At 59.3% G+C, this 24,050-nt stretch overlaps 2 protein-coding genes across 2 annotated transcripts in view; one reads left to right on the top strand and one right to left on the bottom strand.

Moving 5' to 3' along the window:
• Positions 1-1,534: 1,534 nt before the first annotated feature.
• On the top strand, positions 1,535-20,117 carry UNC5A (unc-5 netrin receptor A). Its single transcript, XM_040241600.1, has 16 exons — positions 1,535-1,554; positions 3,947-3,981; positions 4,204-4,437; positions 10,152-10,295; positions 10,545-10,648; positions 10,827-11,007; positions 12,407-12,571; positions 13,625-13,813; positions 13,927-14,229; positions 16,516-16,603; positions 16,797-16,965; positions 17,191-17,424; positions 17,534-17,683; positions 17,767-17,931; positions 18,527-18,705; positions 18,946-20,117. Exons 1-16 carry the CDS (start codon positions 1,535-1,537, stop codon positions 19,109-19,111), a joined length of 2,526 nt encoding a protein of 841 aa, XP_040097534.1. The 3' UTR covers positions 19,112-20,117.
• HK3 (hexokinase 3) overlaps positions 20,084-24,050 on the bottom strand; it is a 21,842-nt gene continuing 17,875 nt past the window's right edge. Inside the window, exons 14-19 of the mRNA XM_040240490.1 lie at positions 23,621-23,716; positions 23,354-23,453; positions 21,160-21,343; positions 20,884-21,039; positions 20,500-20,733; positions 20,084-20,412 (exon numbers count right to left, since the gene is read on the bottom strand). Coding sequence (XP_040096424.1) covers positions 20,268-20,412; positions 20,500-20,733; positions 20,884-21,039; positions 21,160-21,343; positions 23,354-23,453; positions 23,621-23,716 — 915 coding nt within the window. The 3' untranslated portion in view covers positions 20,084-20,267. The remainder of the gene's footprint in view (positions 20,413-20,499; positions 20,734-20,883; positions 21,040-21,159; positions 21,344-23,353; positions 23,454-23,620; positions 23,717-24,050) is intronic.

The raw sequence follows: 24,050 nt of genomic DNA, 5'->3' as shown, positions 1-24,050 counted from the left end.
ATCTTCCCCGTGAGGAATGTGTGGAGGGAAGCAGGATGGCTGTAGAGGGTTGGATGGGGAGGCCTTCAGTGAAATGGGCTCTAGTGGGCTGGCCCTATGAGGTCCATCTGGAAACTCCCCCACCCAGACATCAAGTCTCAGCCAACAAGCCACCTCCTCCAGGATGCCTTCTTGGCTCCATACTCTTCATCGACTTGCTCCTGTGCCCACACTGTCCCCTGAGCCTCACTCCAGGGTATGTGCCACATTCAGGACTGGGCATGCTGCCTCCTCCACTGGACCGTGAACTCGCTCAGACAGGAGCCCAGGTCTTGCCTGGGCCAATGACAGGTAGCCCTCCTGAGATGCATGGGGGCCAGCCGGCCAGCCCCAGGGCTCACTGGAAGCAGGGTTCCCACTTCAAGGACCGAGCATCAGTAAAGCCCCATCTGCAGTTCTCAGCAACCAAGAGCCCATCAGGGATCCACTAGTAAGTGAAAGAAGTCTTCCAACTGAACTCTGAGAGGGTGGTTGGGCAAATAGGAGAGGCCTGGCCAAGGTGTGGCAGGCGGAGCTTCTGGAGAGCTGGGGGGTGAGGCTGGCGGGCCCTGCCCCTGCCTGAGGTCCCACAGCCCCAGCATCTGCATTAGGAAAGCCTTCCTCCCGTGCTCATCACCTCACAGCCAGAAGGGAGCAGGAGTGGGTACCCAAATCCTAATCCCCACTCGTCCTCCCCAGCACTAGGCAGCCTGAGCTGGGCGGCAGGGACCAGAGAAGGACAGGCTGGGAGTGGGGACAGAGGCCTTGGCCACACACTTGCTTCTCCTGTGATAACACTCCAGTGAGGATGGGTCCTAGAGGCGAAGTGGGGAAATTGGCCAGGTCGGGGAGTCCTCTTTCAGAAGAAGTGAATAGAATTGGCCCTGAGGAAAAGGTAGGAGAGAGCCAGCAGAGGAGGAAGGCGGCAGTAGGGCGTGGAGTCGTGCCTTTTTTTGTTTGTTTATTTTTTAACACCAAAACATACATTTTGTATTGGGGTATAGCCAGTTAACAATGTTGTGATGGTTTCAGGGGAACAGTGAAGGGACTCAGCCATACATGTAGTCATTCTCCCCCAAATTCTGCTCCCATCCAGGCTGGCACATGAAGTCATGTCCTTTTGAAGGCATCATGTAGCATATGACCCTGAGCAAATACAGGGTCTCATGTCAAAGGCAAAGATCTCTCGTGCTGGCAGCCTGCAATGTGGAGAGGGAGAGACCCAAGGCTCTTACTGGGCGTTAGAGAGACCTAACTGGGACGGTGAGGGGGAAAGCAGATCACAAGTGCTGACCACAAGGGTGGAGGTCACGCAGTGCACTCTGGGGCCACTGAGGGGAAACCAGCTCTGACCACCCAGGAAGCTTCCAGCAGCCCCAAGAGGGGCTGAATTTACCCCCACCCATGGCCTTACAGTGTCCTTGCCAGAGGGCATAATGCGGCCTAGAGGGGGCCCCTGGGTCCACCCAATAATGCCCCACCGGGGGCTGGGGAGGGGAGACCGTGCCCACGTGGCATGGTGGAGGCCCAGGAGAGGTGAGCTATGTCCCTTATTGGTCACAGTACATTTATTTTTCATTAGCAGTTAAATGCGGACATGAGGGATTGTGCTGGGTTCAGCGGGCGGCTGACGTGAGCAGGGCTTGGTGCAGTGATCGATAGGGAAGCTGGGGGGCCACGTGCCTTCCCCAGCCAGGACCCCTGCCCACCCAGCCCTGAGCCAGTAGGCAGAACTGGGCCATCACATCGAGCCTGTGCAAGGCGGGGCATGGGCAGACCCAGAAGCTGCTGCTCAGGTCTCTTCTGGAGCCTGTGGTGCTTGCCCCCACCTCCATGGGCTCTGCTCTGTGTGGCCTGGGGGTTTGCAGAGATGCTCTGGCTTCCCCAGTAGGCATCTAGAGAGGCTCCTGACCCACAGTGCCCCTCCTTGGGAGTCCCTCCTCCTATTCACCCTCCAGACCTTGGGAAGCCAGAGCACAGCTCAGCCTTGCCCTGGCTGAGCCTGCTGCCTGGGTCAGGGCTGCGGAGTGACAAGTGACTGTCACATTGAAGGGTCAGGATGTGGCCGCCCAGAGCCCAAGGCTGAAGCTGGGGGACAGAGTAAGTGGCTTCTCCCTCAGGCCTCAGACTCCACATCTGTAAAGTACCTGGAGGGTTCCTCCCATTTGCCAGCATCCCCAACCTTCCTCACCCTAAAACACACCTGCAGACCGGCCAAGCCCCATGGAGGTTTTTCAGGAGAGGGTGGGGCGGGACCAGAGGAGCTTGTCTTCCCAACTGCAAGTGTGGTTCCAGGCAGCTTCGCCTTCATTGCAGTGTAGCACAAAGTGCATGGAGGCGTGGGGACAGGCTGGGGATAGAGGTGGATGAGCCCACTGCTGCAGACACTGGGGGCAAGCTCTGTGCCTCAGTTTCCTCATCAGCCCTCATCCCTGAAGAGACTGCCGGGAGGGAGCTGGAGCCCTTCGCCACTGTCAGGTAAAAGCTCTGGGTGCGGATAGCAACTGACCTCGACCGAGCACTGTGCCTTTGTCCTTTGCCCCCTCACGAGAGCCCAAAGAATTGGGTACCATTCCCTGCTTTGCTGGTGGCTCAAACAGTAAACAGTCAGCAGTGCAGAAGATCCGGGTTTGATCCCTGGGTCGGGAAGATTCCCTAGAGGAAGGCATGGCAACCCACTACAGTGTTCTTGCCTGGAGAATCCCATGGACAAAGGAGTCTGGTGGGCTATAGCCCGTGGGGTCGCAGAGTCGGACGTGGCTGAGTGACTAACACACACACACACCGCAGTTTGCAGGCAGAGAAACAGCCTGGGGTTGGGGGAGTGGGGGTTACCTGCAGTCACAGCAGGTTTCTCAGCCTCTGCAGACTTTCCCAGCTCACCCCCTTGGTGCCTACTGACCAGGCACAGATCCCCTCCCCAAAATCAGTCTTGAGTGGGGGGAAGTCCCTCCTTGGAAAGAGAGGTTCCCTGTACCAGCAAGAGAGAAAAAGCAGTGTGGATGCCTCCTAGGCCCAAAGACCCAGGCCACCCATTAGAAGCCCTCCACGGGTTTTGGGCTGCAGGTGAGGAGGGTAGTGTAGCTGGGAAGCCACTGTGGGAGGCACCTCCAGACCTGCAGTGGGCAGTCAGGACCTCCACAGAAGGGGTAACTCACTCAAGGTCACCCTAGCAAGGTCTCTGAAGTCCAAGCATTTCCTTCCATATGCCCAGAGGCCCCTGTTGGTTGGGAGTGTGTGTTGGGGGAAGTGAATGCAGCCCCAAGAGAGGCCCGGCTATCAGGGGACCTGTCTGGTGGGTGTGGAGGCTGAGGCTACTCTGTCCCCCACCTCTCCCCACCCTCTCCAGGTCCTGTTGGGGGAGCAGACTGCTGAGGGTTTTACTTCCACCAAAGCCTCAGAGCCAATTACCTGTGTAATTAGCAACAAATGACTTGTGGGATAGCTGTGGTTTTCAGCTAAAATTAGAAGGAAATCCATGTTCAGTTCTCCTTAAAGAGTGAGACTTTAGGCTCAGGCTCCCAGACACGCCTTCCTGGCTCCCACCCTGCCTGAGACCCACCCACCCAGCAGCCCAGGCTCCCCCCGATTCGCCCCTCCCCACTACAGGGGCCTCACTTGTCACACTGCCATGAGCACCCCTTCACATCTGAACCTGCCACAGCCTCCCCCCACTTCATTCACGTGCTATTTTCTCAGCTCCTACTAAGTGCAGGGGCCAGGAATGGGGAGCAAGCCAGAAGCAGCCCCCCAGGCAGCCCAGCACCAGAGGAAGGGACTCTTGAGACCCCTAACCCCTGGCTGCCAGGGCCCTCTGCCTCCTCCAGCTCTCCCCTGGCACCTCCCCACATCCCTGAACTTCTACCAGGGAAGTAATGAGCCCTGACAATCGCCACAGGCTGGCACTTTCACCTTTGTCTCGTTTCAGGTCTCCACAGGTCTTCATAAGTCAGGTGTTGGGGGGTGCGGGTTGGAGAGGTGGGGAGGGCTGTTTCTCCTCCCGTTTTACACTGAGGGTTGGCGAAGGGCCCACTTAAGCAGCCCAGGTCACTGCACTGGAAGCAGCAGAGCCTGGCCCCACAGGTGTCTCCTCATGGCCTGGCCCTTGCCCCTGAGCAGGCAGGTGGCACCAAGTCCAGCAGAGCCCACCCCCTGACTCACCGGCCCTGTTTGCTCCTACCGCAGGTGCCCAGCAGAGTGCCACGGTGGCCAACCCTGTGCCCAACCCGGTGCCCGGCTCCAACCCAGACCTGCTTCCCCACTTCCTGGTGGAGCCCGAGGACGTGTACATAGTTAAGAACAAGCCGGTGCTGCTGGTGTGCAAGGCCACACCCGCCACGCAGATCTTCTTCAAGTGCAACGGGGAGTGGGTGCGCCAGGTGGACCACGTGATTGAGCGCAGCACAGATGGGAGCAGCGGTAAGGCCAGGAAGGGGTGAGGGAAGAGGGACGTGGTGGGGGGAGGGGACTTGCAGGGGGCGTCTCAGCCCCCGAGGCAGTGGAGGCTCAGAGAGGGGGCCCTGCTGCCCACCTGAGAGCGGAGGCCAGGGTGAAACTAACCAGCTCTGTGTGGGCAGGACCCCCTGTGTACACACCAAAGTCGTCTCTGGGAGGCCTACCTTCACCATTCTTCATCACTTGGTGGGGGAGTGAAAGGGAAGCCTCACACCAAAATATCCCAGGGAGCTCTGTGGATGGTGGGGCAGGTCCTGGCCGCTCCATCTGAGGGGCTGGTTGCCTGGTGAGTGGTGCCAGCAGAGAAAGGTTTGGAAAGAGTGGGTCCCAGATGACAGACGAGCTCACAGACCTCAATTCCGTGATGGTTTGTTGGTGCACTCACTCCCTGAGCAACCACTCCCCAGCTGGAGATACAACCCCGCAGAGAGGGTGGGCGGCACAGTGACCTCTCCATGAGTCCTGGGAGCTGGGGCTGCTGGGATGGGCTCTTCAGGGCAGGGACGTGTAACCCAGGTCTGGGCAAGAAGAGGGGATGGGTGTCCCAGGCGACCCAGGAAAGGATACAGCACCAACAAAGGCCTGAAGGCAGATAGGTGGATCAGGGCTCAGGGGCAAGGGGGTGGAGTGGGTGCTGGGGGCACTGGGGCCACCCAGGAGCCTCACCCATTCAGCTCTGGAGTGAGGTCACAGTGCTGTGGGATTTCAAGCTACCGAGTGACATGACTGGTGCTGTGAGTGACGCTCAGGGCCCATGTGAGGGCTGACAGGAGAGGCAGACCCAAGAAGTGCTCCTTCTGCGGGCCCCTTCATCTCTCTCCTCCAGCCCTGGGGATGGGGGCAGAGAGCCATTGTTTGGGAACCTGTGCTCCGAGAACAGGCTCAGTGGAGCTGACAACAGCCTCTCCTCCTAACTAATTGGACCCCAGTTAAGCTCATTTCTGGCCCCCTTCCCTGGTGGCTCAGACAGTAAAGAATCTGCCTGCAAGGCGGGAGACCTGGGTTCTATCTCTGGGTCCAGAAGATCCCCTGGAGGAGGGAACAGCTACCCACTCCAGTATTCTTGCCTGGAGAATTCCATGGACAGAGGAGCCTGGCGGGCTATAGTCTATGGAGTTGCAAAAAGCTGGACACAACTGAGCGACTTCACTTTGCCGTGATGCTCTGTGGAGCCCCCCACACATGCTGAGTCCTCAGGTTAAGCCCGGAGCCCCTTCCCACCTAGGCTTAGCCAGCCTGAGACACACAGCACACAGACCCTGTGCTGGGTGTGGCCACTTGAGTGAGGTCTGAGTCATAGGGCCAGCAGAGGGCACCCAGAACAACTCACAGTGATGCCAAGAGCAGGCAGGAGACCAAGGCCCAGAGCGGTGGCCCATGCTCCAGGCAGAAGAAACCGGGCAGCCCAGGAAGGAATTCCGGAGTGAGGGCTGCCTTCCATCCCCAGTCTTAAAACCACCTGGAATGTCTAGCAGGTCAAAGGACAAATGCAGGGCACAGCAGGCTGGCCAGAGGCCCAGGCCTGGGGCAGCAGAAGTGGGGGTGGAGGGGGTGGTCAGCGGGACAAGGAAGCTGCAGCCACATTGCGCTGTGGGAGGTAGGGTTGGGCAGAGGGAGGCCAGGGGACAGGGCCCTGCCCTAGTGAACATGGAAGCTTGCACAAGAATGCAGGTGTGAGCAGACAAGCCCTGAGTCTGGGCAGTGTGTGATTTAGTCCTCAGAGCCAATCTGTTGTGTTACAGATGCTCTGACTCATCCAGGGCTCCAAACAGGTCTTTTGGCCCACAGGGGTCACACGCCATCCTAACCTAGCAGGGTCAGCGGGGTCCTCAGCATGCCTTGTCCCTGAGCCTGCCTTGTCCTGGCCTTACACAGCCCTGTGCTGGCAGCAGCCTTCTTGCAGTCCTCAGGTGTCAATGGAGCACCTGCCATGTGCCAGGTCTGGGTGAGGTGCTAGGAATTTAGCCCGCAAGTCTCCTGGTGCCACTGATCCAGTTCTGCTTCCCACCCTCAGGAGGGGAACGGATAGGGTCCGTGGCCTCTCTGGCAGGTCGGTCCCCTTCCCCCATGGGCCTCAGTTTCCTTATCTGTAAAATGGGGATGAGGAGGGGCCCCTGGCAGGTTGCTGGGGACAGCTGAGAGATTTCTCATACCCAATTGGAGCCCAGCTCCAGGTCTTCCCTGTCTTCCTGCCCCATGCCCAGGGCCCAGCCTCACTTTGCAGCATCAGGAGTCCTCCTGCTGCTGAGGTAGGTCCCCCAGGGAAGGAACAGGCGAGGAAGAGGAAATCACTATAGCCTGTCTCCCTGCAGCCTTGAGGGCCTGTCCTGGAACCTCTTGGGAAGTCTCCAGGCCAGCCCCCAACTGCTCACAACCTGCTCTTTCAGGCTTCCCACATATACCCTTCCTTGTCTCCTGCCCTCGTGAGGTCTGGTATCCACGGCTTGGGCAAGACCCAGGCTCTTGCCTGCAAAGCAGTCCAGGCCAGTCCCACAAGCTCTGCTGGCCTTGCTCCCTTCAAGCCAGGCGGAGAGTAGAGCTCACAGAGACACATCCCACCCGTGGCCACCAGGGTCCCCTCCTGCTCTGAGCCTCCAACCTCAGGCCTCCCATTGCCAGCCCATTTGAATTTTCTTTGATCTTATTGACTTCTTAACCCAAAGCCGCTGAGTGCTTTGAGGCAAAGAGATCGGTTTCCCTCACCCACAAATGGATGCCCAGGCAGTGGTTGACACCCATGATACACACAAACCCAATACCCTGACCCAGGCATGCTGTGGTCAGGCAGGCATGACAGAGGCAGAGGTCAGCCCAAATCTGGAGCCCTGCATGGGGGTGGGGATGGCTGCGTGGAGAACCCAGGAGAGAGTATCTTGTCTCCCCTTTGCTTGCCCCCATTCCCCATCCAGGGGACCAGGGGGAAAGGACCAAAGCCTGAAAACTCTTAAACCCAAACCCACTGATAGTGTTAAAGTTGGAAATTTACCAAGTACTGGACTCTGGTCTGGGAGTATAATTTATTGTGTGTTAAACAAACCGACTGATTATGAAAAGCAGTTTGGTAAGAAGGTACCCTACACATTCACTTGGCCTCAGAGGCCCCCACCCCCACCCCTCCACCTCCCAGAAACACTCAGCATGCACACACCAGGGCCTCCCCACAACCCAAGCCCTCACATGCCTGCACATACCCAACATGCTCCTGGGCCTGGACCAGCAGGGACCCCCACCTTCCTGCCACCCTCCCTCAGGCTGGCATCTGCTCCCATTTACCAGGCAGGTGCAGACACAGCCGTGCCCAGAAACTGCTCCGGGGAGCCCGGCTGCTCAGCAACCTGCAGCTGGGAGGGCACAGCCCCTCACTTCAAGGCCCAGCCGGCTTGGGTCTCCCCCACCCCCAGAGCTTGTGGGGCTCAAGGGCTCTGCCTGGATCTAGAGCTCGTGGACAAACTTGGCCCTCATTTGTGGCAGCAAGAAGAAGAGGAGGAGGTGGCAGGACAGAAGAGGGAGGAGACAGGGGGGAAGAAATAGGAGCACTTTAAATTTAGTGCTGTTCTCCCTGAGCTAAGCTGCCTGGGTGGTGCGTGAGCTCCCCCCACCACCCTGGGAGACGCAGCAGTCCTTCCACAGACCTGTCCACCCAAGAGAGGAAAAGCACCTGGTTCAGAATGTTCTGCAATTCTCCCATCACTAACCCCAGAGGCTGAGAGGGAGGACCCTGTCTCCGTCCCCCAAGTAGGTACACAGCTCCTTCTCAGATGCTTGACAGAGAGCACCCCCTGTGAGGGACCCCTTCTCACCTCTCAGCCCTCACCCCACCCCTAAGGACATTCACATTCAGCACCTTAGGGTATGGGGCAGGCAGTGCCCAGAATGGAGGGATCTCCAGTGACAGTGACCTCAGCCAGAGGTGACTGCCCATCTCCTGTGAGAACTCACGGTGCAAGGGGACAAAGGTGGGTGATAGAAATATCTGGGGACCTGTGTGGGAGCTGGACAGACTCATGAGGAGGGTTCTGGGCAAGGGTCAGGGAAAGACAAGTTAGAGAAATTAAGACAGAAAACAGCCTCCTGGCTTGCCTGCTCAGCTGGGCCGCTGCTCCTCCTGCAAGGCAGCCCTAATTGAATTTCTTTGTTAACAATGGAAGCACCAGCCTCTCTCCCTCTTTCTGATAAGCCAGTGACCCGAGGGAAATTGGGGTCAGGAGGAGGAGGAATTGGAAACAAACAGTCTTTTCTCACTCCTGAGGACACTGGTTTCAGCTAAGGGCCAGGGGGCTGGAGGAGGGCTGGGGTCCCCCCTCCCTTCTGGGTCCTCAGAGGCCTGGACCCTCCCAAGACAACCCACACCTGGTTCTGGGTGTGGCAGATGTGTGGGGGCTGGGTACTGTGTCCACCCTTGAGAAGGGATCCTTCGGGCCCAGTCCATACAGGATAAAGAAGGTCCCAGACACCCTCACAGGCCAGCTTCCTCTCTGTGGGCTCTCTCCCCATCACCAGCTTTTCTCCTGGTACAAGGGGCACCCCTAGCACCCCAACCCCCGACTCCCATGAACCCTGAACACATTCTGGACTCAGACAGCTGGCAGCCCTGGGCGCCTCTGGCAAGTCACTGCCTCTATGAGCCTGTTTCCCCATCCACAGAATGGGAGCAAATACCTCCAAGGGAGCTGACTGGAGAAGATAAGCCAGCACACGGGAAACACTGTCTAAGCCCCAGGGGTCTATTATCATACTACATAATCACTGTCATTATCTTGTTAATAGCTGTTATTATATCATCACACATCAGGATCTACCTACTAACCCCAGGAGGCCAGCCAGATAACTCCGTGAAAGTGAAAGTGTTAGTCACTCAGTCCTGTCCGACTCTTTGCGACTCTGTGGAGAAGGCAATGGCACCCCACTCCAGTACTCTTGCCTGGAAAATCCCATGGACGGAGGAGCCTGGTAGGCTGCAGTCCTTGGGGTCGTGAAGAGTCGGACACGACTGAGCGACCTCACTTTCACTTTTCACTTTCATGCATTGGAGAGGAAATGGCAACCCACGCCGGGATGGGGGAGCCTGATGGGCTGCCGTCTGTGGGGTCGCACAGAGTCGGGACACGACTGAAGCAACTTAGCAGCAGCAGCAGCAGGCTCCTCTGCCCATGGGATTCTCCAGGCAAGAAAACTGGAGTGGGTAGCCATTTCCTTCTCCAGAGGATCTTCCTGACCCAGGAATCGAACCCAGGTCTCCCGCATTGCAGGCAGATCCTTTACCATCTGAGCCAACAGGGAAACCCTAAATCCCTCCTTACCTTTTGCTTTTACCCACAATGGCCCCCAGGGCTGGCCTATCTGCCTCACCCCTTCTGCCTGGGGTCCTTTAGAGGTCAGCCTCCATTGCCCCAGGTTCCTCTGTGACTATCTCTGAAAAAGCAGGAAACCCCTTTCCTGACTTTTTTTGACTCCAGGGAGACAGGCCTTGGGTGACCAAGTACTCACTCCTGACTTTCAGGAGATACAAAGGGACTTCCCCGGGAGCCCCTTCTCCAGGCAGAGGACTGCCCCCAGTGTCCGCCAGCTCTCCTGCTCAGCAGAGGGAGTGTCTGTGGTGGTGCCAGGACGCCGCAGGGGACTGGCCCATGAGGACCACATGCGAGACATGCCCTTGCTCCCCGCCCCTCCCCTCTCAGGACTGCCCTCCATGGAGGTCCGCATCAATGTGTCGAGGCAGCAGGTGGAGAAGGTGTTCGGGCTGGAGGAGTTCTGGTGCCAGTGCGTGGCGTGGAGCTCCTCGGGCACCACCAAGAGTCAGAAGGCCTATATCCGCATTGCCTGTGAGTCCGGGGCGGAGGGGCCTCAGGGTGTCACCCGGGAGGAGGTCCCATAAGAAATCCTCAGGCCCTGCCTTGACGGCTGGAGGGAGTGCTTACGGATGCCACCCAGCCACCCACTACATTCCCCCTGGGCACTGGACACTTCTTCCTGGCCTGGGCCATGGTCTCTGCAGGACCAGCGGACAGGGTCAGCCAGGCTGACCCAACTTGAGGCACTCAGCCAGGGAGACGCTTCTGTTCTGCCCCCAGATTTGCGAAAGAACTTTGAGCAGGAACCACTGGCCAAGGAGGTGTCGCTGGAGCAGGGCATCGTGCTGCCCTGCCGCCCACCGGAGGGCATCCCCCCAGCCGAGGTGAGAGGGGCTGCGGTGCTGCTCCAGGTGGGCGGTACCACTCCAGGTGGGCAGTGCTCGCAGGTCTCAGCCCCTCCCTGCCCAGCCCTCCAGGCTGATCCCCCCACCCAGGGGCCACGCTCACTCCAGGCAGGGCCAGTGCAGTCAGGCGATGCAGTGGCATGGCTCCCTCCCCCAGGTGGAGTGGCTCCGGAACGAGGACCTTGTGGACCCATCCATGGACCCCAATGTGTACATCACACGGGAGCACAGCCTGGTGGTGCGACAGGCCCGCCTGGCCGACACAGCCAACTACACCTGCGTGGCCAAGAACATCGTGGCTCGTCGCCGCAGTGCCTCCGCTGCTGTCATCGTCTATGGTGGGCCCCGGTACTGGCGGGGTGGAAGGGCTCCGGGCACAGGCGAGGCACAGGGGTGCCTTTGCGGCAACCACACATGGCTGGCTCCCTGCAGAGCCAGGACTCGGCCGACCAAGCCGTGGCCTGATGGGGGAGGATGGGGAAAGGGCTGGCTGTGGCTGTTGAGGAGCGGAAGGGCCTGTCTGGACAGAGGTGTTATTGGTGGCCAGACCATCCCTTGGCTTACCTGTGGTCAGGGGACATGGTGCAGGAGGAGATGAAGGGACAATATGGAAGTCTAAAAAAGCGACAGACCCCAGGGTGGAATTAGAGTGACCCGGGCACCCCCAGGAGCAGACAGGAGGAGGGGTGCTGGAGTCACCCTGTGAAAGGCTGGGGTTTGGGTTGGAGGAGCGTATGGGAGCTGCAGCTAGGGCTGGCTGTCTTGAGCGCCTGCAGTGCCCACCAGGAAAGAGGATGTGGAGCGGGCACTGCCAGGCCCCAGAGGGCAGAAGGGCAGAAGCGTGGCCTCCCCTCCAGGGCTTTTCTCTCAGCCCAGCTGCAGCCTGCCCACTTCCAGCTCACAACCCCTCTGTCCTGCTCTGGCCCCTGGGCCAGCGTGTCCAAGGAAGCCCCCGCTCCCTGACCCAGTCCTTCTCTGTCCGGCCAGTGAACGGTGGGTGGTCGACGTGGACTGAGTGGTCTGTCTGCAGCGCCAGCTGTGGGCGCGGCTGGCAGAAAAGGAGCCGGAGCTGCACCAACCCGGCGCCTCTCAACGGGGGCGCCTTCTGTGAGGGGCAGAATGTCCAGAAAACAGCCTGCGCCACCCTGTGCCCAGGTACCAGCGGCCGCCACCTCCCGCATCGCTCTTCACCACGCCATCTCCGTGCCCTGGCTCCATCGTGCCCACCAGCCTGCTCCCCATTGGCTCCATCCCACCCACCCGCACGCAGGGCCAGGCTCAGTCCAAGGCCAGGATGGGGTTCAGTGTGATCAGAGGCAGGGCTCAGTCTGTGTGCAGGCTCAGCCTCAGTGGAAGGGCCAAGTCAAAGGGTCTGAGGTACCATCGGGACAGGGACAGTCCATGTGGGGCAGGGCCCAGCCTGGTACTGCAGAGCCACCCGCGCCTGGGATCAAGGGGTCATCGTGCAACTGAGGACCCTCACTGCCCCAGGGCCAGGATGGCCCCTGGTGTGGGGAGAGCCGAGCAGGCCCAGCGTCATTGTGCCTCCTGTCATTAGCATGCGTCATCCAGGCCCGCTGGACACCAGAGGGCTTGCAGACTGGCAGGCTTGGCCCTGGCCCTGGCGTTGCACCAGGTCTGGCTGCCCAGCAGGACCACGCTGGCAGACAGCCTGGGCTACAGCTCCCTGGGCTGACCATGCCGTCTCCTCTCTGTCCGTGTCTATCTCATGTCTAGTGGATGGCAGCTGGAGCCCGTGGAGCAAGTGGTCAGCCTGTGGGCTCGACTGTACCCACTGGCGGAGCCGTGAGTGCTCAGACCCCGCGCCCCGCAATGGAGGCGAGGAGTGCCAAGGCACTGACCTGGATACCCGCAATTGTACCAGCGACCTCTGTGTGCACAGTGAGTCCTTTCCACCCAGGAGCCCTCTTGAGTTTGCCAGGATTGGCCCTGCCCTGCCCCGGGGCAGTGATGGCTCAGAGTCCCCTTGCCACAGGCTGCACCTTCTATTCAAAGCTCAGAACCTTTGGGGGACCCCCCATCCCTAACACACCCAACATATGCCCACATACACCCCAATACTTTCCACACCTGCCTTGAGACTTGCATACGTCGTTGGTTTTACCGTGCACACCAAGCCTCTGGGACTGTCTCCCAAACCCCTTCCCATCCTCTCCTACAGTTTTACCTCTGCCCCGTCCCCCAAGTGCACATACAAGTCCTGTGGGGACACCAGGCTTGTGAGGCCTGTTAATTACAAGGCCATAACTAACAATTAAAGATCTCTGTTGGATTTTTTTTCTTCTCTAGAACACACCCTCCCCCATTCTTTCAATTAAAAACCTAATTATCTGTGTCAATTCCTTTCTGATGGACATTTCTTTCATTATGCAAAACCCTTCTAAAATCAATATCGCTTCTTCCAGGCAGTCAATCACTCTCTCCTCAGCCCTGCCTCAGGCCTGCGGGGTAGGCAGAAGAGAAGAGCCCAGCATCCCTGCTCCTGGTCCAGGGGTTGGCCAGGAATCAGATTGGCAGAATCCCCCACCCCCACACCCCTGCCCAAGAAAGCAGATTCCCTGCTTTAGGGATCCTAGGCACTCACCCTCAGTCTCAGCTGCCCCTGGCCCCATGGCCCCAGAAGAGCCGGTTTAGCAGGGCTCCAGGCCACCCAGGGAAGTGGCTCTTCCCCACCTCCATTCTCATCAGCAGCCACTTCAGCATGAATTGAGCCAGTGAGGCATGCCGTCTGCCCGGAGTGACACAGCAAGGCGGTGGCGGGTGCAGGACTGGAATGCACGCGTTCTGACATTTCATGCCGCTGCTGCCAGCATCCCGCCACCCCCTGGTGCTGATGCCCAAGGAGCGGAGGCCCCATCCCCCTGCTGTGTAGACTGCTCACCTCTTCCTGGCCTCCTGACCCTACCCCTCTCAAGGCTGTACTCTCTCCCACAGCTGCTTCCGGTCCAGAGGACGTGGCCCTCTATGTGGGCCTCATAGCCGTGGCCGTGTGCCTCCTCTTGCTGCTGCTTGTCCTCATTCTTGTGTACTGCCGCAAGAAGGAGGGACTGGACTCGGACGTGGCCGACTCGTCCATCCTCACCTCAGGCTTCCAGCCCGTCAGCATCAAGCCCAGCAAAGCAGGTGGGGTGCCCCTGTCCCCCGCACTCGAGCCGGGGCCTCCATGCCAAGAGTCACCCACACAGGGCTGCCCCGGCAGCCCCTGTGCCACTCTGAGTCCATCTTGATCCTTGCAGACAGTCCCCATCTGCTCACCATCCAGCCAGACCTCAGCACCACCACCACCACCTACCAGGGCAGTCTGTGTCCCCGGCAAGATGGGCCCAGCCCCAAGTTCCAGCTCACCAACGGGCACCTGCTCAGCCCACTGGGCAGCGGCCGGCACACGCTGCACCACAGCTCGCCCACTTCGGAGGCGGAGGACTTCGTCTCCCGCCTCTCCACCCAGAACTACTTCCGCTCCCTGCCCCGCGGCACCAGCAACATGGCCTATGGGACCTTCAACTTCCTCGGGGGCCGGCTGATGATCCCTAATACAGGTGGGTAACACCCCTGGGTTGCCCCCAGGGAGCTCTAGGAGGCAAGACTAGCATGAGTCCCTCCTGGAGGAGGGTGGGACAGCCTTGACGTTCCTCCAGTGCCTCTCAGCCTCACCCTGAGATCTGGGCCAGCCCAGCAAGGAAAGAGGACAGAGTACTGGAGAGGATTCAGCCTCTGGGACTGGCACTGAGATGGAGGCCAGAGCTGTCTCCCTTCTGTTGCCCAAGGACACAGGACTACTGCCCATTCATCTGCACAGCCCGCCAGCCTGTGTGTGCTGGGTCCTAGGCCCCAGGGAGCTGGGGGGAACTAGTGGAGAGAGAGCAGAGGAAAAACATCCAGACGGGGGATTTTCCACCCAGCACCTCACGGAAACCCCTAGGACATCTGAGAAAGAGCCACGGTGCCTGGTGTGACTGCCTGCTCCCACCCTGACATCCTCTATTTCCTCAGTTTCAGTGACCCTGCATGGCCCAGACCTCCTCGTCCCCCTCCAGCTACTTCTGGAGCCTGCTCCCTAAACACAGGTGTTTCTCAGAGCCCCCTCCCCGGGCCCTCTCCGTGGATCTCACCCACTCCATGGCCTCAGTCGCCGTGTCTGTGTAGATCACTCCCACTCGTCCATCCCCAGCCGCGGTTCTCCTGGGTGATGGAATCGCACACCCAGCTGCCTCCTGGGCAGCTCCATCTGTATGTCTCACAACACCTTAGGTTCCTCATGCCTAAAACAGCACCGTCTCCCACCCTCCCCCAGAACCTCCTCCCTCCCCGTGTTCCCTACCTCAGGGACAGCGCAGTCAAGTTGCTCAAGACAGAAACTGGGAGTCACCTTGACCTCCTGCTCTTCTTCACTTTTGCCCCTTCACCTCCACCCCAGCTTCATTCATGCACCGATTGTATCCTTCTTTCTCCTCCACTGTGCCTGCCTCCTCCTGCTTGTGTTTCCTGTGGCCTCTCCTGGCCTAGGCCACCACACCTGCCTCTCGTCTGGTTCACAGTGGAGCCAGACTTGACCCTGTCCCTTTCTGGAGTTTCCACTTTCCCCCTCAAAGCCTGCATGACAGAACCACAAGGACTCATCCCTTGTGGCCTTCCCTCCCCCACATGCTTCTCCTGCACTTGGTAGCCTCGTTGTGCTTTCATGAACCCAAATACCCTGGGCTGCCCTTCACACACATGGCCTCTCTGCCCCCATCCACTGGCCTAACTGCTACTTCCCCTTCTGGTCTAGCAGCTTCCCCTCTCTCTCTCTGCTTCATGGTCTCCTTCAGGGGGGCTGCTAGGAGATCGTCCTTGTCAAGATCTTAGAAAAGGGCAGGCACCCAGTGGGTGCTCAGTGACCATCTGCCCCTCACTTCCCAGTGGGGTGGTGGCCGGGGTGCTGTGCACCTCTCTGCTCTCACCCAACACCCAGCACCCTTTGCTGCCGTTCACTTACCTGTTTCCCTGTGGGCTGAGCGCTCCATGAGAGCAGGGCTCATGGTTTCCCCTCAGCGTTTGCATTCGCTGAATAAGTACCAGACAGCATACCCCGCCACAGAGCACTCACACACGGGTCACTCAGACTGTCGGTCACCACCCTGGCAGCTGCACCAGGAGGCAGCACAGGAGCATGAAGAGGGCAGGAGCCACAAATCCGCCACTTCTGGCTTCACTCTCCCTCCCGGGCCCCAGCAGATGCTTTCAGATGCTGCCCCTTTAGACACTGGGACAAAGGTGAATCAGCCAGGCAGGACGCATGTGCAATGGCATCCAAACTAGGGAGGGCTGCCAAAGCTGGCAGGGTTGTTAAAGGGCCCAGCCCCACCCACAGGGGGCCGCTGCCCAGCACAGAGCAACAGAGCTGAGGTACCTGCCCAGAAGTGGCTGAGCTGAGGGGGAGGAGAGGAGCTCGGGGAGACCAGGATGATGGAGCACCCAGAGGCATAGCTAGGGGGTGGCTTCAGAACAGCAAGTGTGCAGGGCAGGCCAGGCCCAGGGCCAAGGGCCTTAACTATCAGGAGCTGGACTTATCCTGGAGGCGGGGCAGGTTTTAAGTGGGTGATGAGGGAGGGAGGTACAGCATCCAGAAGTTTCTGTACCCAGGCTAACTAGGCATGCATTGCCCACATGAGTTCCCTCAGCTTTGTGTCCACTGGCCAGCCTGGCAGTCCCAGTGGCACCTCTGTTCCCAGGCCAGGCTGGCACCAGTCAGTCCTCGGAGGGAGGCTCAGGGTGGGGCTGGCAGAGTGGGGCGTTTGGTGGCTCTGCAGCCCTAATAAACTTCAGCCCCCCCTCTGTCACAGGCATCAGCCTCCTCATCCCCCCGGACGCCATACCCCGAGGAAAGATCTACGAGATCTACCTCACACTGCACAAGCCAGAGGACGTGAGGTGTGGGCAGGGGCCCTGCCGACGGGGCTGGGTGGGCCCCTGCCCTCTCCCCCACCCAAGGTGGGGTCTGCTCTGGCCTGGCCCAAGGGAGGGCAGGGGGAGGGGTGCCACTCAACTCCTCAGCCGTCTCTCCAGGCTCCCAAGATCGTCCCCCTGACACCTTTCCCTTCCCACCCGTATTTCCCCACTTGAGGTTGCCCCTAGCTGGCTGTCAGACCCTGCTGAGTCCCATCGTTAGCTGTGGGCCCCCCGGAGTCCTGCTCACACGGCCCGTCATCCTCACCATGGACCACTGTGGGGAGCCCAGCCCCGAGAGTTGGAGCCTGCGCCTCAAAAAGCAGTCCTGCGAAGGCAGCTGGGAGGTGAGCCCGAAGCCTCCCCTGTCCCCCCAGGCTCAGAGTGGGGTCTGCCTTCCTGCCTGGCCCCCAGGCCCTGCACCCTCCCCAGTCTCTGGCCACTCCTTAGAGAGGCAGCTGGCCGCCAGCTGGCCCGTCGGGCCCTCAGAGCTGCAGCTGGCCGCCAGCTGGCCCGTCGGGCCCTCAGAGCTGCAGCTGGCCGCCAGCTGACCCGTCGGGCGCTGCCCACAGGACGTGCTGCACCTGGGGGAGGAGGCGCCCTGTCACCTCTACTACTGCCAGCTAGAGGCTGGCGTCTGCTACATCTTCACGGAGCAGCTGGGCCGCTTCGCCCTGGTGGGAGAGGCCCTCAGCGTGGCTGCCGCCAAGCGCCTCAAGCTGCTCCTGTTCGCCCCAGTGGCATGCACCTCCCTCGAGTACAACATCCGAGTCTACTGCCTGCACGACACCCACGATGCACTCAAGGTACCTGCCACACGGAGGCTGGCTCGGAGGGCTGACCACCCCTGGCCCTGGGAGGGGGGCAGTAGAGAGGGCGCCCCTGTGGGCTTGGCTGACACCCAGGGCACTGTAGGAGGTGGTACAGCTGGAGAAACAGCTGGGAGGACAGCTGATCCAGGAGCCCCGCGTCCTGCACTTCAAGGACAGCTACCACAACCTGCGCTTGTCCATCCACGATGTGCCCAGCTCCCTGTGGAAGAGCAAGCTGCTTGTCAGCTACCAGGTGAGGACGCTCGGGGTGCTTGGAGCTGGGCTCCCCCAAGCCCGCCCCCCTGACGCCGCCTCTCCGTAACCCCCCTCCCCCAGGAGATTCCCTTTTATCACATCTGGAATGGCACACAGCAGCACCTGCATTGCACTTTCACCCTGGAGCGTGTCAGCCCCAGCACCAGTGACCTGGCCTGCAAGGTGTGGGTGTGGCAGGTGGAGGGCGACGGGCAGAGCTTCGACGTCAACTTCAACATCACCAAGGTGGGCCGCATCGCATAACCTGCTCCCCACTCTGGGCCTACCTGGCCCCTCAAGCCCACCTCCTAGAAACCGTGTGGCAGCTTCCTCCAAGTGTCCCGAGGAGGGAGGTATAGATGCACATGTAGACAGAGGTAGCCAGAGACTGTGGGGCTTGGGGAGGGGGTGGAGAGGGTAGGGAAGCCACAGGATGGGAGTGGGAGACAGAGCTGGTCTGGGGGCCCTGGAGGACTTCCGTGAGAGGAGGGGCTTGTTTGGGGCTCGGAAGGATGAGTGCAAGGTAGACGAGGCAACAGTGAGGAAGCAGTGTGGAGGGTAGAGGCAGAGCAAGGAGAGCAGAGAGTTCAGTGGTCAGCAGAGGCTGGCAGGGGTGACTAGGGAGGGGTGGAGGGGGAAGGAGAATGGGGTCAGAGGCTCCTCCCCTCACTGGCTGTGTGACTTTGGGCAGGTCGCTGCACCTCCACACTCCAGGGAGCAGGAACCTGGCCCATGGTGGGTACCCACATGTGCCCTGTGATGGTCCAAGCGTTCCCCCACCCAGCATGTGGGCTGGGCTGGACAAGTTGTAACAGGTACCTCCATCCTTCCCTATTCCCAGGACACGAGATTCTCTGAGCTGCTGGTCCTGGAGAGTGAAGGGGGGGTCCCAGCCCTAGTGGGCCCCAGTGCCTTCAAGATCCCCTTCCTCATTCGGCAGAAGATCATTACCAGCCTGGACCCGCCCTGCAGTCGGGGTGCCGACTGGCGGACTCTGGCCCAGAAACTCCACCTGGACAGGTGGGTGGGAGGTGGGCAAGGAGGGGATATGAAGGCCACCTGCAGCCCAGCTTGGGCGGGGATGTGGGGCAGCAGGGGTGGGTGGACAAGATGCATGGTGGGGCCTGTGGTCCAGCCTCAGCAGCTGGGGCTTCCCCTTGGCTGACCGAAGGGAGGCCCTGTCCTCAGGTGGTCTAGGAGGGCGGAGGCGGCAGCGCCTGGTGAGGCCAGGCTGCTGACACGCTCCCCTCCCTTCTGCAGCCATCTCAGCTTCTTTGCCTCCAAGCCCAGCCCCACAGCCATGATCCTCAACCTGTGGGAGGCGCGGCACTTCCCCAACGGCAACCTCAGCCAGCTGGCGGCAGCAGTGGCGGGACTGGGCCAGCCAGATGCCGGTCTCTTCACAGTGTCAGAGGCCGAGTGCTGAGGCCGGCAAGGCCCACAACGCCTACACTCTCACCAGCTTTGGCGCCCGCCAGGAACAGGCAGAAACCAAGACAAGGCCCTTCCCCACCACCAGGGAGAGCTGCGCGGACAGGCCCCCTCCTGGCGGACGCTGTCCCCTATCACTGGCCCTTTCAGACCCTGCCCACACTCCCTCCCCTCCACGCCCTGCCCAGCCAGGCTGGCACTGCCACCTGCTCTCACTCCTCCCAGGCCCCCGGGTCCCAGGGTGGATGGCGCCTGGAGCTCAGGCTGGGCCCAGCCCATCGGTGTGTGTGTCTGTGCGTGTGATGTTACCTCTCCTCCTGCCCCAGCCAGGGGGCCACATACACACGGGCAGGCATGCACGCCATGGGCTCGGGACGTGGCCCCAGAGCTCCTGCCTGAGCTGGATCTTATGCAAACATTTCCGTGCCTGCTGGGTAGGGGCACATCTGAGGGGCTCGGCTCCAAGCCTTCGGGACTGAAGGCCACAGCTGAACAGGGGGCGGCCCCTGCATTCAGGCACACAACCACCACACGGCCATGTCCCCATGCATGTCCTGTGTGCTCCTATCACCTGTGTCCCCCTGACACGCATCTCATGCCGCACACCTAGAGGCTGCTCACGTCTCTCATGCCCGGTGTCAATCCACACCTGCCTCTCACAGGCTGTCCTTCTCCCACCTACCCAGGGACACCCAACGGCTCCTCCCTGTCCTCCCTCTCCTGCCCCCAGCCATGAGGAGCCCTGCCCAACAGGGCATGTGAATATGCAATGGGAGTCCCGGGCTGGACAATGGCAAGTGTGCGTGCCGTGGCGTGCCCATTCCTGGGGCTGGCAGGTGCCCCATGTGGGACCTGTGGTGTGAAGTTTGTGCCCTGACTCTGTTTTAAGTGCATTCGTGCACTTACACTTGGCCTTATGTACACAGCCTTGCCCGGCCGCCAGGGCACGTAGGGATTTTAGCGGACGTGAATGTAAATAAATTATATATATATATTGCTAACCCAAGTGCTCCTTCTCTCGGGGAGAACTAAGGGTCTCCCCAGCGAGGGTCACACATGACTATTCTGGAAAGTCCTGGGTGTCTGGGCCTGGCTTGGGGACAGACAGGGTCCCAGCCCTGGACCAACAGAGCTGGTTGCTAGAGACTTCTTCAGACACGGGTCCTCTGGGCAAGGCGGCAGGCAACAGCAGTGACCAGGGCTGCACCTTTGCCAGACCCATCCTCTGACTGCAGGAAGGTGACCACACAGCGAGGGGCCAGCTCCCGCACCGTGGCGGCCACCAGGCTGGAGAAGCTGTGAGGGGGAGAGGCCAATGTGAGCCTAGGTCAGTCCAGTCCCACTTGGCCGTGGCCCCCTGCCCAACCCGCCACCCAGACTCACTGAGGGTGCAGCTTGTAGAGGGTCCCATCCACCCCCACGGATATGGTCAGCTCTTCCAGGCCCCGGTTCTCACGAATCTTCTCCACCACGGCAGCCACGCCTGCCCCACAAAGCTGGGCAGCCCTCTTGGACACAGCCTGGCACACCTCCAGGACCATCAGAGCATCGTCTGAGGTCAGGGGCAGCCCCAGATCCTCCAGGATGGCTCGGACCTGTCTCAGGGCTAGGCTGTCACTAGGAACAGGAGGGAACAGAAGGGCAGGTCCTGCATGAGCACCCCCTCATTACTTTTCCATCCTCTGGGGTGGACCTCCCTCCAACCAGCATTCCACCCCAGGAAAGAGTCCTTTGGGAGGTAGAGGGACATAATATAGGCCTCAGCACCTTTCGATCTCAGAGAGAAACTTGGTCTTGAAGATGTCCTTGGTCTGAAGGCGCTGGGTCTGCTGGCCCCGGAAGAGAACTCCAAGGCTAGTCAGATGCAAGAGGATGTGGCGGACGATCTCTCCCAAGTACATGCCACTGATCATCTTCTCAAACCTGCATGAACATGTATGTGTGCCCACAGGGCTAAGGCCCCAGCCCCAGCCACCCCCAGCCACCAGCCATATCAACCAGTGCCAGCCACCACCAATCACACCTGCCTGGCCCAACCCATACCTCTGCTTGCCGGGATTGATGGATGCCTGGTCCACACAGGCATCAAATCGGGTGCTGAGCATGCTGAGAGAGCCGTCGTCCCCAAAGGCGCCCCACTCCGTGTTGATGCACATCTGGCCTGAGTCCCCATCCACACTTGTCACATTCCGGAGCTCCTCCATGTAGCAGGCATTGGTGCCTGTTCCTGCAGAGGGCTCAGATGGGGTGTCTGCATTGACTGATGCCCACAGGATCCCTTTGAGCCCCTCCCACCGAGATGGCAACATTTGCACTCATTTCCTACCCTCTCCATCTCCACATGTTCATTGGCCTGTTCCAGGGCCAGGTCAGTCCTCTTTCCTTCCTTTCTCATATCCCTTCTGCAGACCCTGCCACCACCAAGCCCTCTGGGCCTCCACTACCTCCCCTACCAGCACCACCATCAGTCCATCTCCCATGCTGCCTCAGCGTGCTCCCCAAATGCCTGTCAGTCATGTCATCTCCTGGGAGATGTATGACAGCCCTGCAGTCACACAGGTAAGAGGCCCACACCTTCTTGGACTGGCCTTCAGTCAAATAGCAGGTGCTTTAGTCAAATAGCAGGTGCTGGGCCAGGAACCAGGGACATAAAAATGAGATATGAGGAGGAGCCCCACAGTGGCCAGAGCCTGGGCAATGAGCAGCCAGCTGTGGTGCTGCCCAAACAGAGGTGCAAAGAAGAGCATCATGGAATGCCCAAGCACAGGTGAGTCTTCCTGCCTCAAAAGTTAGGAAAAACCACAGAGGGAACATGACATTTAGATATGACCTTGATGCCAAGAAGCTTACAGACAGAGGGCACACCCTGGGTAAAGGTATTTCCTTCCTCTCCCCAACACACAGTCAGCTCTAAGCAGGTGTGTTGGCCCCCGGAACTCCTCCATCCAGTTACTTATTCACACAGCAATCTGGGCCATCTCTCTCCAGCACCTCCCAGTGCCAGGCACTATGGTCAAGAAGCTCCCAGTCTCCTGTGAGGCTGCCACATACCTCTCACTCTAAGAGACGGATGTCCAAGGAGCTATGAGAGCCTTCCTCCTCCATCTAGCCAATCCCTTTTTTCAAGGCTTTCTTTTCAAAGTCTCACTCATGTTGGGACCACTTCTTTTCTGATCTTGGCTTCATTGCCCTGGCACTTAAGGTTGGGTTCAGCTCTCTCTGATGGCCAGGTGCTCTTCTGGACTCAATCCTCGCTAAACAGTCAGTTCCAAGAAGGCAGATATTTTCCCCTTCTTAATGTCTTCCTGTCCCTACATCCAGCCTCCAACTGGCCAGAGGAGAGGAGCTTAATAAAGACTTAAAATCTTGGACTTCTCAAAGGACCATCTCAACTCATTCTCTGCACACCCCCACCCCTGGGGTCCACTGCATTCCAAATACTGTGTGTGTCTTGAGCCAGGCATCCTGCTATACTTTGTCCCCTCTCATTTCATCCTCATCACCCCTTCAGACAAGGCATTGTTATGTTATCATCTCCATCTTAGAGATGAGGAAACAGAGGCTTTCGTGATTTGCCCAAAGTCATACAGGGGGAAGTGACAGAGCTAGTGTGCTGTGCTGTGCTTAGTCCCTCAGTCATGTCTGACTCTTTGTGACCCCATGGACTGTAGTCAGCCAGGCTTCTCTGCCCATGGGAATTCTCCAGGCAAGAATACTGGAGTGGGTTGCCACGCCCTCCTCCAGGGGATCTTCCCTACCCAGGGATCGAACCCTTGTCTCCTGTATTGCAGGTGGATTTTTTTTACCATCTGAGCCACCAGGGAAGCCTAAGAATACTGGAGTGGGTAGCCTATCCCTTCTCCAGGGGAACTTCCTAACCTAGGAATCAAACTGGGGTCTCCTGCATTGCAGGAGGATTCTTTACCAGCTAAGCTACCCAGGAAGCCCGACAGAGCTAGTGTTTCTACTCAAATCTGTAACATTCCAAAGCTCACATTCATTTAACAGATAAGCAAACTGAGGTTCAGAGAGCTTAAATGACTATGAGTCAGCAGTTGAGCTGGGCTAGACACCCAAGCTCCAGACTCTCAACCCAATAGTGTTCCACGGCCCCATGGGCTCAGGTTGGCATGATGCCACATCCCCAAGGTGAGGGGAACGTCCGACCTGAGGAATCAACAGGAGGCAGTAAATTAGCATCAGGCAGTAGAGGCACAAAAGGCAGGACCCTCCTCACCGACGATGAGGCCGACCTCGCAATGGGGGTCCTCGTAGCCACAGGACATCATGGTCCCCACTGTGTCATTGACAATGGCAACCACATTCAGCTCCACTGCCTGCACAAAAAAGGATGCCTCTAGTTGCTGGGCAACACGGTTGTCACAGCAACCAGCACCAGACCCAGAGGTCTCTACTGCAGAGGGCCCCCCAGCAGGCAGATGGAGACCCCTCGCTCCCTTCAAGCCCTGTTGCACCAAAGCAGCCCTGGAGACAGACTCCTTACCTGTCGGCGCCTGATGGCTTCCCGCAGCAGATACACAACGTCTTGGCCCTCGCAGTCAGATGCATTGAAACCCTTTGTCCAGTTCAGGAGGATGCCCTGGGGTGGGACCAAGGGGAGGCAGGAAGCTGGAGGCCCCCTAGAATCTCACTTTGCCTCCCCAAAGCCTGTATCCCAGCAGAATACAGTGTATAGGGTTCCCTCCCCAGTGGGAGGCTGTCTACTCTACCCATATGGCTAAGGGCCTTGCCCTCTGCCCCCTCTCAACTCCCCAGTGTGAAGAAGCCTATTAATAACCATCCAACCTACGTCTTCTATTTTTAGTGCCAGAATGCTGAGATGGTCTGAAGGTCTGGCCATTTTAAGACATCTGCCCAGAAGGAATGGTCCTTTGTAATCGGGTTAGGAATGAACAGAATGAGTGCTGTGTGTT

The sequence above is a fragment of the Oryx dammah genome, unplaced genomic scaffold (assembly GCF_014754425.2).
Source record: "Oryx dammah isolate SB20612 unplaced genomic scaffold, SCBI_Odam_1.1 HiC_scaffold_5, whole genome shotgun sequence".
Lineage (NCBI taxonomy): Eukaryota > Metazoa > Chordata > Mammalia > Artiodactyla > Bovidae > Oryx > Oryx dammah.
This window is presented reverse-complemented; position numbering and strand designations above follow the sequence as displayed.